The sequence below is a fragment of the Sitophilus oryzae genome, unplaced genomic scaffold (assembly GCF_002938485.1).
Source record: "Sitophilus oryzae breed Bouriz unplaced genomic scaffold, Soryzae_2.0 scaffold_734_pilon_pilon, whole genome shotgun sequence".
In the NCBI taxonomy this organism is placed as follows: domain Eukaryota; kingdom Metazoa; phylum Arthropoda; class Insecta; order Coleoptera; family Curculionidae; genus Sitophilus; species Sitophilus oryzae.
In genome coordinates this window covers 701,032-720,976 of record NW_022147345.1, presented here as the reverse complement: position 1 = coordinate 720,976, position 19,945 = coordinate 701,032, and the positions used below count along the sequence as shown (strand labels likewise).

The window sequence follows — 19,945 nt, the reverse complement described above, 5'->3', positions numbered from 1 at the left end:
CTTTACGAAGCTTGGTTGCAACATGAGCATCAAAGTGCATTTTTTACATAGCCATCTTGCTAACTCCCAGAAAATCTTGGTGCTGTTAGTGATGAGCAAGGCTAGCAATTTCACCAAGATCTGAAGGTTATGGAGGTGCGATATTAAGGCAGATGGGATGTCAGTATGATGGCTGACAACTGTTGGGGCATCAAGCGGGAATGCCCACAAATTGAACACTCCAGGAAAAGCTATAAGAGGAAATTTTTACTATAATATCTTTTTTTATTATTTTTGTATAAACACAATTTAACTTTTAATATATTAACCTCTGTATGAATAAAATATTCTAATCTATTTGGTCAGATCTTACCTTATTTCCCGTTGTATGTGCACTTTTAAGGTAAAAGGAGGGGTATGCTGTAGCTTAAAAACTTGACGTAATAGAGAAAAACTGTGAATATTTTTGAACTCAGAGACAAAAAATTAGTCAAAAACAGGTCACAGATCCAAGTCAACAAAATTGCTGTTCCCCAGTGTAATCAATTATTTAGACATAATGTTCATTCACGCCGGTTAATTCTGATAAAAACTCAGGAAATATCTTCGGAAACAAATTATAAAGTACTTACTTTTTGTTATTTTTCTGGGTGAAAAGCTTTTTTAGTCTCTCAGTAACTTCATAGATTTCTTGATCTACGGGTATTCGAGCTTTTTTTCGTTCCACGAAAAACAACAGAACCATGTCAGTGATATCTTTAATACGAGAAGATGTTTTGAGGGTGTTTCTTAGAAGTTGTTCGGCTATTTTAGCGACGATGGTGAATACACCTAAAAGAAAGCTAGTTTAATAATAATTATAATGAACTTAGAATCCATTTGAGGTTTGAACCTTAGTCTTCAATACCGGTTTGGGGTAAATTTTTTCTTTATTTTATTTTCGTTTATATTCTGATTAAAAAAACACTTATTGGATACTTGTTCCATTTATATTCAATACTAGAATTTAACGGACTAAATAAAAAAAATATATATAAATAGGATCTTCTTTCAATAGTTCAGTAGTGAACGCAACGTCTATCGGTATGCGGCAGCCAGACGACTCACGCTCTTTCAGAGAGCATAGCAAAAGATATGTACGAGTATTAAAGAGCCAGCTTTTTTAAAACACTTTCTCGAAAAGGTTGCTACCTCTTAGACTATAAGAGAATATTGATTTTTGAAAAATCTGTTCGGAGAGAGAGGGAGAGTTCAGATTATTCTAGTATTTATTTCTCCGTCAGAAAATCGATTGATAGGTGAAAATTGAAAAATGGCAGACTTTCAAAAGTTCAAAATTGTGTTGGTTTATTAGTTCAGTCACTGGGGATCAAAAAAGGGGCCTGCTTGGAAAAAAGTCCGGAAGTTTTGAAACTTTGCAGGTTTATAGGTTTTGGGGCCCCTAACTAAAATCCATAAAATGCACATATCCAGACTTGCCACCGGCGCCGCCATCTTGCCAAGATGGCGCCCAAAATAGGTATTTTGTGAATATTTCGAAAACCATGCGTTTTTCGCGAAAATTTTATGAAAATTTTCTCTAAAGTCAATCGTTTAGGCACAAAATCACTGGAAATTCTACAATTTTGCGTAAAATATGATATATTATGTCATAGTCGATTTTCTGAAATCAAATGTCGATTAGGGTTCACTAAAACTAGTTTTAGTTTAGTTTCTTCAATTTTGTCATGAAACAGTGACGTATCATTAATTCGCACATTAATTTATGAATAATTAATTGTCGTGCTGGACAGCATTCATTGCGAACTTACCACCAGGTTCAGCATTGGTCTGATTGTACCAAAGATGCCGAAGAATGGGGTTGGAAGAAAACAAAAACAGGCATTACTTCAGTCCAGGGGTGGATGGGGAAGTGGAAACCGGCCCGGGAAAAACAGGCAACCGGCCCAAATCCACAAAAAATAAAATGACCATAACGAAGAAACATATTTTATTTATTAATATATAAGAAAGGGTGTTTTTCGCTCGTGCGAAAAAGCTCTTTTGCGTCGGGTTTAAAAAAAATAAATTGTTTTGATCAAAAATTTCGTAAAGACCAATATTGGGTCGGACATCTGAATTTTTACTACAAAATGGTTCAGTTTTACAGGGTTCTACTGCTTTATTTCCATTATCGATAACGGTAATTTGATCTTGAATATGCTACGATTTTGAGTCACGATTTTGAGAAACTTTAAGACTTCCTGATTTATTCAGTTCAGCTGACCCAATCCTCTGTGAAATACATTCCTGTGACCCAATCCTCTGTGAAATATATTACTTTAACTTGATTGGACTTATTTGAAACTCGATAAAGAGAATATATTATGTTTATTTTATTGAGATCTACCAGCCCTGAAAATATTTGCACTTATTCAAGATTCACCCTGTAGAGTAATATCGTGTTTTTTATAACTCTCTACCGCTAATTGAGCCACGATTTTTTTGTTTGTCCTTTTGCATACGGCTTTTTGAATAAATAAACATGACTTTCCACCAATCGACATGCATGTATGGGATGATTTTTTTTGTCAAATTCCATGCTTCTTACGGGTTGTCTGTCGGCATTTTAGCCACGAGAAAAATGTCTATCAATATGTATAATAAAAATTTTCAAACCGAACAAACAACAGATGATTATTAAAATTACATATAAGTGTCTCAGAGAAAGACATTTTACAATAGTTATTTTACAAATTGGTGTTTATGTTTAAAAGCAACTGACGATTATACTGATGCAAATTGATTAGTTAGTTATGGAGTCACTAAGGATCTTACATCACTTTAGTTAGAAGATAAAGCATTTAATTTTTGCTAATCCAATCTTTTTTGAGCTCTGATCGGGACCGGCCCACCGGCCCATCTTTCCACCGGCCCACCGGGAATTTTCCCATATGGCCCATCCACCCCTGCTTCAGTCACAATGTTGAAATATCCAGCTCCAAAATCCCTATTGGCATTTTTATCCTGTAAATGCAAAACCAACAACTATGGTAAAGCCTGCGGATGCAGAAAAGCAGGATTAAAATGTTCAATGATTTGTGCATACTGCAATGGGAAATCCTGTGACAACGTCACTGAAGTGTCACTCGACGAATCCGATGAAGAGGAGTTGGACTTGCCTGTAGATATCCCTCTGGCGGCTGAAGATGAAGAGTTGGACGAATTGAGAGACCACCCTGATGAGCCCAGCACAGCAGACACGATCGACTTTGACATCAATGAGCCAGATCCGTCGGGTTTGTGCAGATAAGTTAAAGTTTTTAATTTATCTAGTGGAGTAGGCCTCCAGGGAGACCACGTTAAAATAAACGCGCCGTATACTTTACCTCTTGGGTGGTGTGGAAACAAGTACACATTTTCAATTATTAAAATTAATTATTCATAAATTAATGAGCGAATTAATGATACGCCACTGTTTTATGACAAAATTGAAGAAACTAAACTAAAACTAGTTTTAGTGAACCCTAATCGACATTTGATTTCGGAAAATCGACTAATCATAATATATCATATTTTACGCAAAATTGTAAAATTTCCAGGGATTTTGTGCCTAAACGGTTGACTTTAGCAAAAATTTTCATAAAACCTTTTTTATAGGAAATTTTATTCTCTTTAATTTTGCTCTCCTGAAATTTTCGCGAAAAACGCATAGTTTTCGATTTTGGGCGCCATCTTGGCAAGATGGCGGCGCCGGCGGCAAGTCTGGAAATGTGCATTTTATGGATTTTAGTTAGGGACCCCAAAACCTATAAACCTGCAAAGTTGCAAAACTTCCGGACTTTTTTCTAAACAAAAATCCCCAATGACTGAACTATATTCTTACCTGTCGAATCTTGAAGTCCCATTCCACCTAGACCTGCTATGATCCGGATACTGATAAGAGGAGATTTGCCCATAAACGCTATGGTATTGACCAATGTAGTTTTGTTGGCAATTTCGGACATGATTAATTCAAACGACTCCAAACCATTCAGTTTTCCTATCACTATTCCTAAAGGGATTCTGTAATAAAAATAAATAAATAAATGCCTTTATTGTCAAAAAAATTTACAATTTGTAGACAAAGGTAAAGTAAACAAACAAAGTAAACAAACAAAAGGGAATACAAAACATTATACAAATAACATTGTCAGTCTTATTGTTTAAAATAAACCTTTATAAATGTTTACAATGTCAAAGAACAAAAAAATAAAAATAAGATTGAAAAATATTTAGTAAGTTTATACTAAATATCAATGACCTCTAGATAAATTTACCTCGATGTCATTAGTAAATATAGTAAAAGAAAACATTAGACCAGTGTTTACAAAATCCTTGTCTAGTAAATAAGATTTCAATGCTTTGCGAAATGAAGAAAATGGTGTTATGGATTTGATTTCAAATGGCAGGTAATTGTGCATTTTTTTCGAGTTGTATAATATTGAACTGTGTGAACTCTGAGCATGGGGTAGGTAGATAAAGATCTTGCTTGAGAAGCTGATACATGCTTACGTATTAGGCAAACGGATTCAAATATAAATAAGGTGCGTTCTGCTGTTTAGTCCCAGTGAATATCGAACAGCTCTCTTCTGGAGCTTGAAAATGCAGTCAAATTGAGTCGCACAACACGTACCCCAGAATGGAATATCTGAGGTGCGACTCAAAAAGTGCATAATAAACAGTTCTAGCCACTGACAAATTAAGCTCCTTATAAACAGATCTTAATACAAAACAGGCAGAGCTTAATTTTTTCGAAAAAGCGTCGATATGCATAGCCCATTTCAGAAAATTGTCTACAACAAGCCCTAAGAATTTTAAAGATTTTACGACGCCAATGGTGGTGCTGTTAAGTACAAAAGGCTGCAGTTTTTATACGACAAAGCTTTAGTTTTAGAAATGTTGAGACTCAGGAGGTTCGAATCGCACCAAGATTTAATGGTGGTTGAGTCATTTGATATAATCCTATGAAGTGCCGTGACGTTCTTGTTGCTCCAAGTGAAGCTAGTGTATGTTTATGTTAGCAATGTCGTTAATAAAAAGAAGAAACAAAATAGGCCCTAGTACTAAGCCTTGTGGTACTCCACATTCTATTGGCTTGCTAGAAGACAACGTGGTATCCACCCTCACAAGTTGACTTCTGTTGCTCAGATAAATTCTATTCTATTCGAGAGATGTTCCCCTGAATAGTGCTGTAGTTTATTAATTAGGATCTTATGATATACACAGTCGAACGCCTTAAAAAAAATCACAGAAAATTGTTGCTGTAGAATGATGGTTATTTAGGCTGGAAAAAACTTTATTAAGGAGGGAAAACATAGCGTCATTTGTGGACTGGTTGCTTAGAAATCCAAATTGATGTTCAGTAAGTATTTTGTACTTAAACAAAAAAGATTTCAGCCTTCTTTTAACCAACCTATCTATGATCTTAGATAGCGTTGGAAGGAGTGCAATTGGGCCATAGTTAGAAGCTTGATCTTTGTCTCATCCTTTATGCAGAGGAATGATTATTGCCGTCTTAAGACATTTTGGAAAAATACCATTTTGGAATGACATGTTTATTAAAGTAGTAAGGTGATTTAGAGTGCTTACTGGCAGATTCGAAAACATTTTTAGAGTTCGCCCGTCGGTCCCAGATGAGGATTTATTTTTGATGATATTAATTGTACTGCGAAGCTCATTCAAAACTAAGGGCGAAAAAAATAAACTGTGTACCACACTGTGTAGAGTAATAAACTAAAACATTTTTTTTGTATTTCATTTATCTAGCTATTAATTAATTAAACTACAATACATATATCATAAATATATTAGAAAAGAAATATCACGTTGCTTATAGATAGTGCTTTGGTGGAAATCATCGTGAGTTTTGAAACTGCTATTCAACACTTGCCGGAGGCTTAGGTATTTACAAGAGGGGCTTGTAGAAATCAATTATAAAAAAAATATCGTTTCCTATACTATATCATTAAACATACATACCAAGAATTTACAATATTCAGAAACACCTCACTGTGGTATTGAGTAATAAAAAGGATTGGAAGGGAGAAACATTTGCTTAGCATGTATAAGACCATATAATACCGTGGTATACTGATGCTTCCAGAACCAAAGCATGGACAGGGATAGGAGTATTTGGGCCGAAAACAAAATATTCTGAATAAATGGGCACCTATCCTAGCATCCTTTAGGCAGAAATCTACGCTATCGACAGAGGTTAAAAATAATAATAATTTCCCTGCCATTAAATTTACTTATGAAAATGAGAACGATAGATTAGCATTTCTAGATGTAATAGTTATTAGAAATACTAATAATTACCTGGAATTTGATATCTATAGAAAAATACCACTACATGCAGATATACAGGGTGTCCCAGGCTGAGCGTGCATTAGAAGTTTCTAGAGAATCACAATATCTAGATCGGAGATTTTTTTGCATAGCATTGTTTTACAACGAGATCTATCGATTAAAAATATTTTCAATATGGCGACACTTCCGGATGTACCGGAAGTTGGCAGCAAGTTTGTTTTGTTAAATGGGTGCCCCCATTTTTTATTATGTACTTAAATTCTCTGTAAAATGTTATGAATTTTGATATTAAACACTCTATATCTAACATTAACCGTTTTTGAGAAAAAAATATATTTAAAATTTTTGGACGAAAAAAAACACATGTCAAAAAAATTTGTATACCCTAAAAGTTAAACCTAGTGATTACCACAGCCACTGTGACATAAAGAGAAGACATGTGGCTATCTATTTCAAAAATTAAATAGTTCAAATGTCATATAATAATGGCGGTAGCTATCATGGAATTGAGTGATTAAAAAATTATCATAAATCATTTTTTTCAAATGTAAACCCACTTTTTTTATTTCACTAAAGCAACGGTTTTTCAATTCGTTACTTTTTAACTATGTTCCTATACCCTTAAAATAAATTGTTTTTAAGTTATTTAAGATTTAGTTTGAAAACGTATATTTTTCTTGATTTTATCTAGCTTCCTTTGACATTAAGTGTCAAACGGTCAGACAATTTATTTCCATCTGTCAGAAGACAAATTATTTTAGTTTCCTATAGCTATACTGCCTGCCTTAAGAATTTAAAAAGTGTATTTATAAAAATATATCTGGTATTTTTGCTTTTTAGCGATATCTAATAGTTAATATTATTAATAATGTTCCATATGATCGAAAGAAAAAACAGCGCAAAGTTCGCCCGAAAATGATGCTGCTTTTTAAACAAAGCGTGACAATATGACATGGTCAGATCTATTGTTTTATCTATTCTATCACTTGACATTTAAAGTCATAGGATACTGGTTAAAATCAAGAAAAATATACGCTTTAAAACTAAATCTTAAACAACTTTAAAACGATTTATTTTAGGTATAGGAACATGCATAGTTAAAAAGTAACGACTTGAAAAGTCTTTTTACTAGCGAAATAAAAAAATTGGGTTTTCATTTGAAAAAAATGATTTATGACAATTTTTTAATCGCTCAATTCATTGAGCTCAATTCATGACAGCTGCGGCCATTATTATATGACGTTCGAACAATTTAATTTTTGAAATAGATAGCCATATGTTTTCTCTTTATGGCACAGTGGCTGTGGTAATCTCTAAATTTGACGTTTAGGCTATACACATATTTATGACAGGCAGTTTTTTTCGTTCAAAAATTTTATTTTTTTTTTCTCAAAAACGGTCAATGTTAGATATAGAGTGTTCAATATCAAAATTAATAAAATTTTAGAGAGAATTTAAGTATATAAAAAAATGGGGGCACCCATTTAAAATAAGAAAGCTGCTGTCAACTTTCGATATTTCCGGAAGCTCAGCCATATTGAAAATATTTTTAATCGATAGATCTCGTGAAACTATGATGTGCAAAAAATCTCCGAGCTAGATATAGTAGTTCTCTAGGAACTTCTAATGCACGCTCAGCCTGGGACACCCTGTATTCCTAATGAGTCATATCATAGTATTAAACATAAGATGGCAAGATTAAATTTCATACTTATTATAAATAAATATTCCTTATATATAAATATTCCTTCATTAGTCAATAAAATAATTAGAAAACGTAGGTATAAGTTTGCGATTTCTGAAAATGCGACTTTTCAAGTGGAGTCAATATAGTTTTGGAATACGTCAAAATAGTTTTCAATACTATTTGATAGAGAGTTATCTCGTGGTCTATAAACTTGTGTATAGTGCTAATAATAAATTACAACAATTATTAGGTAATCCTAAAGATAAAACACCTCCACTGGAAAGGTCGGGTATTTATGAAATTTCGTGTAAAGATTGTAATCAGAAATATGTTGGGCAAGCTAGAAGACCAATATTAACTAGATATAAAGGACATATAGCTCAGGTCAGGATGCGGTAGACAGAATAACTGTGTTGCCCAAATATATTGTTGATAAGAGAGCATTGTATAGATATTAATAATTTAAAATTAATACAAGTCTCAAATTACAGGCAATTATATACATATGTGAGCTTCAAAATTAATAAATGTAGGTAAAGATAGTATGAACAGAGACAACGGTTCTCAGTCCCTATTGCTCTAGTTTCGGTAATTAATTGTTACGCTCGGTTGGTCTAGTTTTGCCACGCCGATACCAACTGAGCGAGTACATAAACGTTCAATTTGTAGATATTAGTTTAGTTTTAATCATCTGCTGATGATGCTAACATGGTTAGCGAAAAACCTACATACCATCGATTATTTATGCATCAACCTGTATGCGATTACATACCTCACATTCCGAGAATTTAATTTCAGAATTGAACACCTTAAAGTGAACAGGGTAAATGTTTTGATGATTTCCCATATGTCCAATGCATCATTCTTCAACATTAACCATCCGTTGGTACTTAAATCGATGATGTCGGCTATCAGTAGTTGGATGGGGCTTTCTACTTCAAGAATCAACTTCATGGCACCCGTAACAACTGGACCTGAACCTAAACATACGGTAGATTAAAGTTGCAATATCAACAACGGTAAACCAAGAAGAGATAATAAGGCAGCAAAGAACACATCGTACGGTGGCCATCTTTATAGACAGACAAGCAGCGCTAAATGCACTTTGTTTCACGGGGGTCAATTCCAGAATGGTAAAATAGAAAACAAATTTCTTGCAGTATCGGTATATATTAAAATTATATAAAAATTCTTGCCACTTAATTGCTGATATAGAAATTTAATTCTACGCTGTGTTTGTCATAATGCGGATCAACCTGCTCTCACTACCCGTTTCGGACCCCTACTCCATCATCAGGTGAGCTTGGGCAGACCCTACAAAATGACAAACACAGCGCAGGGTAGTTAATTCCGACTTGTCGGAAAGTATCGGTAAGATATTAAGTCCCGAACGGGAGATAGAGGCCTGTGTGCAATGGTAGTGCTTTCGTACCACCGAGGCACAACTATCAATAGTAAAAGGATGGTAAAAGGCCTTTTTTCAGGCAAGCCAAATTATAAAATAGAAAACAAATTTCTTGGAGTATCGGTATATATTAAAATTATATAAAAATTCTTGCCACTTAACTGCTGATATAGAAATTTAATTCTACGCTGTGTTTGTCATAATGTGGATCAACCTGCTCTCACTACCGGTTTCGGAGCACTACTTCATCATCAGGTGAGCTTGGGCAGTTCCACAAAATGTATTTAGAGCGCACACAGGATAGTGCAAGAAATTTGTTTTCTATTTTATAATTTGGCTTGCCTGAAAAAAAGCCTTTTACCATCCTTTTACTATCGATAGTTGGGCTTCGGTGGTACGAAAGTACTACCATTGCACGCAGGCCTCTATCTCCCGTTCGGGACTTAATATCTTACCGATACTTTCCAACAAGTCGAAATTAACTACCCTGCGCTGTGGTTGTCATTTTGTGGATCTGCTCAAGCTCACCTGATGATGGAGTAGGGCTCCGAAACCGGTAGAGAGAGCAGGTTGATCCACATTATGACAAACACAGCGTAGAATTAAATTTCTATATCAGTTAAGTGGCAAGAATTTTTATATAATTTTATTATATTCCAGAATAGTGTGAGATTCTATGTGTGCTCTAAATACATTTATTGAGCGTAGCAATGTTACATTAGTCTGGGTACCGGGGTACGGGGGATCACAAGGAATACTTCACTTGGAATCCCCAGCAGACGAATCACAAAATATCGTAAGAAACCATATACTGCTCATAAATCAGAGGTTTAAAAATACGGTTCAGACCATAACCCTTTTATAGCTGATTTCTCATTCTAATTATATAAAAAATATACCCAACGTTGAAAGTTTAAAACAACTTTACATTCAGAGAAGTCTCTGCTGTGAAGTGAAAATTATTAATAAACATCCATTGAAAACTATTATACGCCAGTTTGTATTCATCTGTTTTATTGACTATCAGAAAGTGTTTGATAAAATGTATCGGGTTTAATATTTAAGAAAAAGCATAGATAGATCGACATAGATAATAAGATAACATAGATAGATCGACATAGATAATAGATAAAAGCATAGATAGACGAGCAGGCGAATGCCACTGTTAAGAGCTTCAGCAATAATGTTCGAAGAAATGTCATTTATACGCCTACTGAGACGTACTTTAAATTGATTGTTCTGTATTGTATTATTGTATAGATACATACCTATGGATTTTATGGCATAATTTTGAAATGTCTTTCCAAGTGTTTTAAAGATGTCCATTATAAGTTGTTCGACCATTATATTCGTGCTTGAGGTTTTTACTGAAAAAGAATATAATATAAATAAAGGTAAACACTTCTCGCAATTATTTTTTTTTGGTAACCGCAACTTTGATAATATATAAAATGATGAATGAGATTGATATACAGTATGTCCCCGGATTGTCTTTACAGAAGAAAAACTTTTTTATTACTGACATTTAAGAAAAACGCATTCTTCATAAAAAAAATGCTTGTTCTAAAATGGCTAATCCCGTTTATACTTTTCAAATTTCCATACCGTTTTAGAAAAATTAAAAAAAAAATGAAAATATAGTTCATTTCTATGAATTAAGTCCTAAAAATCAAAACGCGTTTCTATGGTAATATAATTTCATAAATAAATGTCATAATTTAAAAAAAGAATACTAAAAGCATCATTTTACGAAAAGAAAATATAATTATACTAAAATTTATGTAGGGGTAGTTTTCACCCGTCCCGTACTTTTTCTTGATTTTTGTGAACGCCAAACGTTAAAGCATTTTTGTGAACGCCAAACGTTAAAGCACTTAGCAAAACATAGACACCCAAAATCGGAATAACGGTTCTTAAAACATCTAAAAAAATGTGTTTATTTTTTTAAAGTTTGGTGCCCTCTAGCGGACAAACGAAGCACTTTTGTATAGAGGTAAATTGTGTCCAATGAACTTATTTTGATTTCAAACTACGTAATAGATCTATGTCCACGGAATATTGGGACACCCTGTATATTGTACCCAAAAGTCAAATTTTTACCATGCAAACCCCACAATGAAATGACGCTTTGTGCAACAATTTTGTTGTCACCCCGAATGTGACTTATTATTTAATTATACTTATTAATTGACTTACCTTTGCCTTTTGGGTTAAAGTTGAAAATATTTTGTTTATTAGCGTCAAAGGTTTGTGTCACTTTGTAATTTTCAACTGTGTTAAATAAATATTCTATCGGAATTGATGAACTAAAAGAATAGAAAAACAACACTTTTATAAACAGAAGAAAAATCTAAAATAAAGCCAAATAAAAATTATACACTTATTATTATTTGAGTATTATAGTACTCATGTCTTTAATAATTGATTATGATTCTTACCCTGCTATGTATGTTCCCTTCTTGACAAGACTATTCAAAATTATAGTATGTCCTTTTGAACCATCAATCAGAGCTGCATTTTTTCCTATACAATCGAACACTATCGCTGTATTTGCTGTTGAATTTATTACTGCTATTTGGTAAGGTGCCGACTGCAAAAAAGGCAAAAACATGTAGCCATCTCAATAGCAAACAAATGAAGTATTATGTTTGGGCATTTGGTGATACTTATAGGGTCGGCTACACGTACAAGCTTTACCACAAGCTTACCTGTGCAAACCGGTTTGTATCGGGAACTCGCGGTGTGTAGACGGTAAAACGGTAGCACGCACAAACCAACAAGCGCGGCCTGCGTAAAGGGCCGGCTACACGTACAAGCTTTACCACGAGCTTACCTGCGCAAACCTGTTTGTATCGGGAACTCGCTGTGTGTAGACGGTAAAACGGTAGCACGCACAAACCAACAAGCGCGGCCTGCGTAAACGTCGCACTGCTAAAGATTTTAGTTTGCGCAAACCAGTTTGTGCGGTGATATCATACGTGTAGACGGTATCAGCGAGTTCAAGGTACAGTTTAGTAACTTTTGTGGATTTTGTGTTATTAGTTATCAACCTTAGAAAATGTCTGATATTCGTACTTATTCCAATAAGGAGTTTATGACGAGTTTTATTGAAATATATTGATCGTTGCCGCATGTCTATGGAAGATAAAATTGAAAGATTATTCCGATAGAAACAGAAAAAATGATGCGTACAAGGAAATGGTTTTCTATTTAAGTCAGTTTTTACTCCACTTCGATCTATACCGTTTATTTTGCTGTTTTTTTCTTTAACAATAAGCAATAAAAAACAATAATTCGTCACTTGACATTTCCACGAACGGAACCACAAATTCAGAATAAAAATAATGAATGTACGCTCTTACTTGCATCGTATGGACAACGCACAGTGTCCCTTCTAGTTTGCGCAAACTATACCGTGCAGGCAAGTCGCTGTCGTGTAGCCGCCGCTTAAACGTCGCGCTGCTAAAGATTTTAGTTTGCGCAAACCAGTTTGTGCGGTGATATCATACGTGTAGACGGTATCAGCGAGTTCAAGGTACAGTTTTGTGACTTTTGTTGGTTTTGTGTTATTAGTTATCAACTCTTGAAAATGTCTGATATTCGTACTTATTCCAATAAGGAGTTTATGACGAGTTTTATTGAAATATATTGATCGTTGCCATGTCTATGGAAGATAAAATTGAAAGATTATTCCGATAGAAACAGAAAAAATGATGCGTACAAGAAAATGGTTTTCTATTTAAGTCAGTTTTTACTCCACTTCAATCTATACCGTTTATTTTGCTGTTTTTTTCTTTAACAATAAGCAATAAAAAACAATAATTCGTCACTTGACATTTCCACGAACGGAACCACAAATTCAGAATAAAAATAATGAATGTACGCTCTTACTTGCATCGTATGGACAACGCACAGTGTCCCTTCTAGTTTGCGCAAACTATACCCTGCAGGCAAGTCGCTGTCGTGTAGCCGCCGCTTAAACGTCGCGCTGCTAAAGATTTTAGTTTGCGCAAACCAGTTTGTGCGGTGATATCATACGTGTAGACGGTATCAGCGAGTTCAAGGTACAGTTTTGTGACTTTTGTTGGTTTTGTGTTATTAGTTATCAACTCTTGAAAATGTCTGATATTCGTACTTATTTCAATAAGGAGTTTATGACGAGTTTTATTGAAATATATTGATCGTTGCCATGTCTATGGAAGATAAAATTGAAAGATTATTCCGATAGAAACAGAAAAAATGATGCGTACAAGAAAATGGTTTTTTATTTAAGTCACTTTTTACTCCACTTCCACCTATACCGTTTATTTTGCTGTTTTTTCTTTTACAATAAAAAACAATAATTCGTCACTTTACATTTCCACGAACGAAACCACAAATTCAGAATAAAAATTATGACGAATGTACGCTCTTACTTGCATCGTGTGGACACCGCACAGTGTTCCTTCTAGTTTGCGCAAACTATACCGTGCAGGTAGGTCGCTGTCGTGTAGCCGCTGCTATTTAATAAGAAATTATAGAATTCGTTGAGAAAAAAGAGTCCCATCAAAAGCATAGAATGTAAAAAAATTAAAATCTCCCAACGTAATTCTTCCACTGAAAAAAAGTTGTGAGGCCTCATGTAAAACAAAATCAGTTTACTTTAATTTAATTTCTATGCAAGCATCTATTCAACAATTTTGATATAAATTGTTAGTGTTAGTATTAGATATCTCTATTTCTGTAATAATTATACTGACCTAGCAATTGTACGGCGGCACCATAATTATAAAAGAATAATCTACCATTTTGATTACTAAGTAAATCTAAACAATGCACACACAAGTATTTTTAATTAGTTGAATATCATATCGTGCAATTCCCAAGTCGTTATAATTATTAAAGAAATAAAGATGTGTAATATTGATACTAACAATTTATAACAAAATTGTTGAATAGGTGCTTTCATAGAAATTAAATAAAATATCTGACTTGGTTTTACATGGGCTTTCACAACATTTCGACTGGATAGCCAGTTGCCGGCAGCGGCTAGAAGCTTAATTTGTAATGCATAAAGATATTTCAAGATTTCTCACTGTTTCCTTCCGTTTTTAAAGCTAAAAGCTACTTAAAATTCAAAATTTAAAGTTTATGGAACTTTAAGTACCTCAGATTTTGATGACGGTTAGTGAGTGTTACTGTCAAAGTGAGCGAGTCAAAAGAAGTTTGACAACCAATAAAAAGGTGGAAAAATTATCTAGAAGAGATTATTTCTTGGGCGCGAGTTTTACTTTTTACCTTTGAAGTGAAGAAGCAAAGTTTATCATTTTTGCCGTATAAATTGCATGGTTCAGTGTCACTTTCAGAAAATCTTTTATTTCGAAGAAGCACATTTTGAACATGATTTAGATCCAAACTAGAAGCTGAAAAATAAAGTTAGTGGTATTATTATGTATATTTGATACCAATTAAACTTTTAGTTACGTCACAAATTACCTATTACAGATGCGAAAGAAAGCGACTGCATCGGAAACCGCTCGGCAAACCCGACACGCCTATTGAGTGGTGTAAATACACCAGTCGTTTAGTCCGGAAGCCCTTGCTTTGTCGTATTCGTTTGCTGAAGCTCGCTGGTGTGACATAGTGCGTGGTTACATGTTTGTTTTTAAAAACGCGTGTAGGATTTTTGTTGAACCTTCGAACTGTTATTTCCAAGTTTTCGTAATTTGTATATCTTATTTAAAATGGGATACAAATGTGTATACTGATACAAATGTTATACTGTTCTACAAAAACCGGAGGAGGAAAATCACTTTTTAGGTTCCCAGAGGATAAGTTAAGGTAAGGAAAAATGATTAATAAGTAGGTATTAGGTATTATTCCCCCTTTTGTAATAGGAATTATTGTAATTTAGTATTTTCAAACTGATAAAATATCTAAGTACATTCGATTTAAATGAACAAAAATAGAAAAATGAAATGCTCTTTTGCATACATAATGGGTTTGTTTTTATAGTCAGTACCAAAAATAACTTGTCAATTATAACAATAATAGTTAATTTGTGCTACACACAATACTTACCGTTTTCGCCGGCCCTGGCAATGGATTAGAAAACGTCTGCCTTACCTTAGGTCTTTTTTTACATTTTCAGGTTTAATTACGTTAAATGTCATACTGATATCAAATTTTATCAAATCTAAGACGTTTTCCATTCCATGGCCAACAACTTTATTAATATAATTTTTGGCATCCCTGTAGAATTATTACGGTCATTGCAAATTAATAAATATTTTTTTCCTTCAGGTGAATTAAGCATTGATACTGGATCCACTTGTCTCGCTGCATCTCCTTTGATATCGCCGATGTCTACTCAAATGCCGTCGACTTTGACATCTAACACTCCTCGGAAAAGTAAATTAAAATGTAAGGTCCATTTGTTAAGAAAAAAGTTAATATTTGCCAAAAAACAGTCCATTACCGAATATAGGGAAAATCGTCCTTAATTAATCTAAATAATCGTCCTAAATTTCAATAAGTTGTGCAACAAATTTCTGATAAAACCTTTAGCCGAAATCGTTAAATTACAAGCACTTCTTAAAAATAAAGTTGCTAAAGCAAGAAGGTATAATGAAGAATATAAGAAATTTGCCCATACATTGTACTTTTTAGGCCCAAAAACATATAAATTTTTAGAGAAACTTTTAATTTTACCAACGAAACGCAGCTTGGAACTAATGACTCAAAATTTTATTTGCAAACCAGGTTGAGGTAATGATCATATTTTCAACTCTCTGAGTCTTAAAGTTAAAACTATGTCGGAGTTAGACAATCATTGCAATATATGCATAGATGAAACCTCTCTTAAGTCAAATCTATATTTTGACACTGGTCGAGATCAAATTATTGGATTTCATGATATTGGAACTAAGGAAAGAAAATCGTCCCTTATAGCTCAGAACGTGGCTGTAATTATTGCCAGAGGTTTATTCCATAATTGGAAACAACCGATCGCGTATTTTTTTTAAACACCAATCTTAAGTCAGCAGATATTTTAGCAATTCTTAAGGAATGTGTAAATAAATTATCAGATGTTGGAGTATATGTTCAAGGTATTGTAACTGATATGGGGTCAAATTTTATACAAATTTCAAAATTGTTAAATGTCACTACTGACAATCCAGAATTTAATGGTGGTGATTATAAACTCACATATTTTTTTGACACTCCTCATCTTATTAAGACCACAAAAAATAATCTTATGCAAAATGTATTCTGTTTCGACAATAAAAAGACATCTTGGAAGTTTATAGAAACTTTTTATAATAATGATAAAAAGCAACAATATAGATGTGCACCCAAGCTCACGGATGCTCACATCTATCCAAACAACTTTCAAAAAATGAAAGTTAAGCTTGCTACGCAAGTAATTAGCAGAACGGTAGTCATTGGGTTACAGACGCATATGACTCTGGGTGTACTTCCTGCTGAAGCACAAGCCACTCTTGAGGTAGTTGAAAAATTTGATAAACTGTTTGATTTACTAAATGCAGTGGATTTTAATCACCCTAATCCGTACAAAACTGTCTTTAAAGGCTTAGATTTTCAAAATGAATATTTAAATGAAATGGGTTTATTTTTAGCAAACTTAAAAATTTTTAATAACAATAATATAGATATAACTTTAAAATGCAAGTTTCGTACGTGCTGGATGATCACAATAAAGTCCATTCAAATTCTCTGGCATCGACTTTCTTCTATTGAATTTACCTATTTAAAAACAAGGAGAATTAACCAAGATTGCTTAGAAAATTATTTTGGCAGCGTTAGACAGCAACAAGGTAATTCTGTAAATCCAACACCTATAGAATTCCAAAGGGCATTTAGGAAACTATTTTGTCAAACTTTTTTGCATTCTTCCTTTATGAATTGTTTCGATGACTTGGGTATTTTATTAACACAATTAAAGTCCGTCAAAAAGTTCAGAATTTTATTAAAAAATGTGGCACCATTAAAAAAACATCAGGCAATAACTTTACCAGATTATAATTATAGGCATGAAAGTATAACTAGTCAAAATGCTTTTAATTATGTCTGTGGCTACATCATTAATAAGGGTCTTCAAATACATCAATGTGATATTTGTCTAAAATTTGCAAAAGAATCCGAATCTCTGGATAACTCGAAATTATTTACCCATTTAAAAGCGTTTAATCATGAAAGTGGCACTTACGGGAGTTTAAAATCGCCAAATGAAAAATTTGTTCATTTTATTTACAGGCTGGAAAAATTATTTACATTAAATTTTGACGAGTTTTGCACTGAAGAAAACATTTCTCAGAGGCTGTTTGATATAATAAAAACTATAGAATTTGACCACCCATGTGAGAAATTTCCTCTTATTTACATCATTAAATTATTTATTAGATTGAAAATATTTTATGCATTAAAGTTTATAAATAAAGATTTATATAGTCAAAAAAAGTCCGATAGAACCAATAGAAAAGTAACTATTTTGTCACATCTTTAATTAAATTTTGTTAAATAAATTAATGTTTTTATACTATAAATATCTTTTTTCCCTAATTTCCGACGAACTGATATATGACGAGCAATCTATTAAATTACTGTGAGATTACATGCCTCGATCACATATTGGTGCAGATTATTTTAACCCAAACAAATAATAACGCAAACTATACATTGATGCGGATTGTCTATGAACTCTTTCTGAAGGTCACAGAAACCGAAACGCGGAATTCGGTGTTCTTTCGCATCTGTTATAGTTAATTTGTGGTTAGGGGGGCACAATTATTAATTCATTGTTGCCAACTATAGAATAATCGGCGCCGGGCTAACTAACTGGAATTTAAATTTCCCACTGGGGATTAAGGTGTAGCTCTGCTGTAAAAAATGCCAAGTTGCCACATTTATATATTTGTTTCCTGATATTGTCATTCGATTTGACATTTTAGTTTTGTATTACGAGATTTTGATTTAAATAAATAGTGTTGTAATCCTTTAAGCTTAAAAATGTTTACTAGCTGACCTTGCAGTCGAACATTGTTCTTTTTAGAATCTCTTTTAGTGCGAAGTGTACAACACTCATCGCAAATCGCAACTTTATTAGAATATTTTGAACGGGAAAGCGGTAGTAATGGCCCTTTATGTCCCTTAAGTGCTGTTAAGAAGGTGAGTTTTGTTGATGTAAATAATAACTGTTTATATATTTATAATTAATTTATTTTTGTTTCCTAAAATATTTTGATTAAAAGGAAACATGTAAAAATGGGCAACGATGTGCAGGGTCAAGCTTAATCACGTGACTAAAAGTTTATTTGATATGAACTGTACAGGGTGAGCCTTAAATAAGTGCAAATATTTTAGTGGCAGTATATTTCGATCCCAAAAACACGATTATGTTTTTTTTCGCGAAAAAAAAATTTGAAAATTTGGAATTTTTTCAAAAAGTTATTGGATTTTTTTAGTTTTTAGTTATCAATCACAATTTCTTGATAATATGACAACATAGATAGTAGATTAAATTTACAAGAAAGAAAATGCAGAAAAGATCCAGTAGTTCTCAAAATTTAAGCAAAAAATATATTTTTTTTAATTTTCGAAGTAAAATAACTCGGTTATTTTGGATTTATTTGAATTTTTTTGCACTTATTTAATACTTACCCTGAATATTATTACTGCATGAATATTTGACATTCAAACGGCGCGGTTACTATTGTTCTTTGGTCAACAATAACAAAACAATTATTTTACCCAGGTAGATGAAAATTGGTATACTATAATTAAGAAAGAATAAATTTGTAAAATAAAGTTATTCAAAATTCGGCCAGTTAACAAGAGTATACTCATCTCTAAGTAATTTATTTATTTAAATGTCAAATTTCACAGATACTCGAGAGAAACAGGATAATTTTTTATGTAATTTTTATTGAAATTCAGAGCAAAAATTAACGCAAAGTTAATTTTTACCTAGATATAGAAAGAGAAGGAAAAATCACATAATCTATATACAATAATTACTACCTATCTCTGTATAACACTGTATTTGAGCTTAATCTATAATTTAAATACAAATCGTTCATCGGCAAATATAGGTACTTTATTACTGTTATTTAAATTTAATATTAATTTTTAACAATTTTATGGTGATGAAAAGTAAAATTTGTTATCGAGAATAAAATATTTCTAAGCTATTATATTTTCCTTCGCATATGTAGGTATCTTGAACACACCATTTTTAATTCTGGCAATATTATTCTTATTTTTATTTTTAGGAAGCAAAATACTAAATAATATACTTTACTTTCTGCTAGCACCAAGAAACATCCAAACACCAGCAAATATTTCACCCATGGTTCCATATTGTTGGATTATAGTAAATTTGATGTTTTCATTTACTTTTGTAGTTTTTATACCAACAATTCAATTATTTCATTAATGTTCTGATAAGAAATTTCCTGTTTGTTTTCTTTTTGATGGTATTTTTCACAAATTGAACCAAAATACTATTTTTCTCAATTTGATTTTTACTAAAACCAATCGTAACT

At 32.9% G+C, this 19,945-nt stretch overlaps 1 protein-coding gene across 1 annotated transcript in view; it reads right to left on the bottom strand.

The window, feature by feature from the left end:
• Positions 1 to 19,945, bottom strand: part of LOC115888377 — a 32,533-nt gene extending 12,588 nt beyond the window's left edge. Inside the window, exons 1-8 of the mRNA XM_030908094.1 lie at positions 19,702 to 19,945; positions 14,679 to 14,803; positions 11,840 to 11,991; positions 11,598 to 11,707; positions 10,670 to 10,768; positions 8,769 to 8,976; positions 3,845 to 4,023; positions 612 to 810 (exon numbers count right to left, since the gene is read on the bottom strand). Of these exons, the coding sequence (XP_030763954.1) occupies positions 612 to 810; positions 3,845 to 4,023; positions 8,769 to 8,976; positions 10,670 to 10,768; positions 11,598 to 11,707; positions 11,840 to 11,991; positions 14,679 to 14,803; positions 19,702 to 19,759 (1,130 nt within the window). The 5' untranslated portion in view covers positions 19,760 to 19,945. The remainder of the gene's footprint in view (positions 1 to 611; positions 811 to 3,844; positions 4,024 to 8,768; positions 8,977 to 10,669; positions 10,769 to 11,597; positions 11,708 to 11,839; positions 11,992 to 14,678; positions 14,804 to 19,701) is intronic.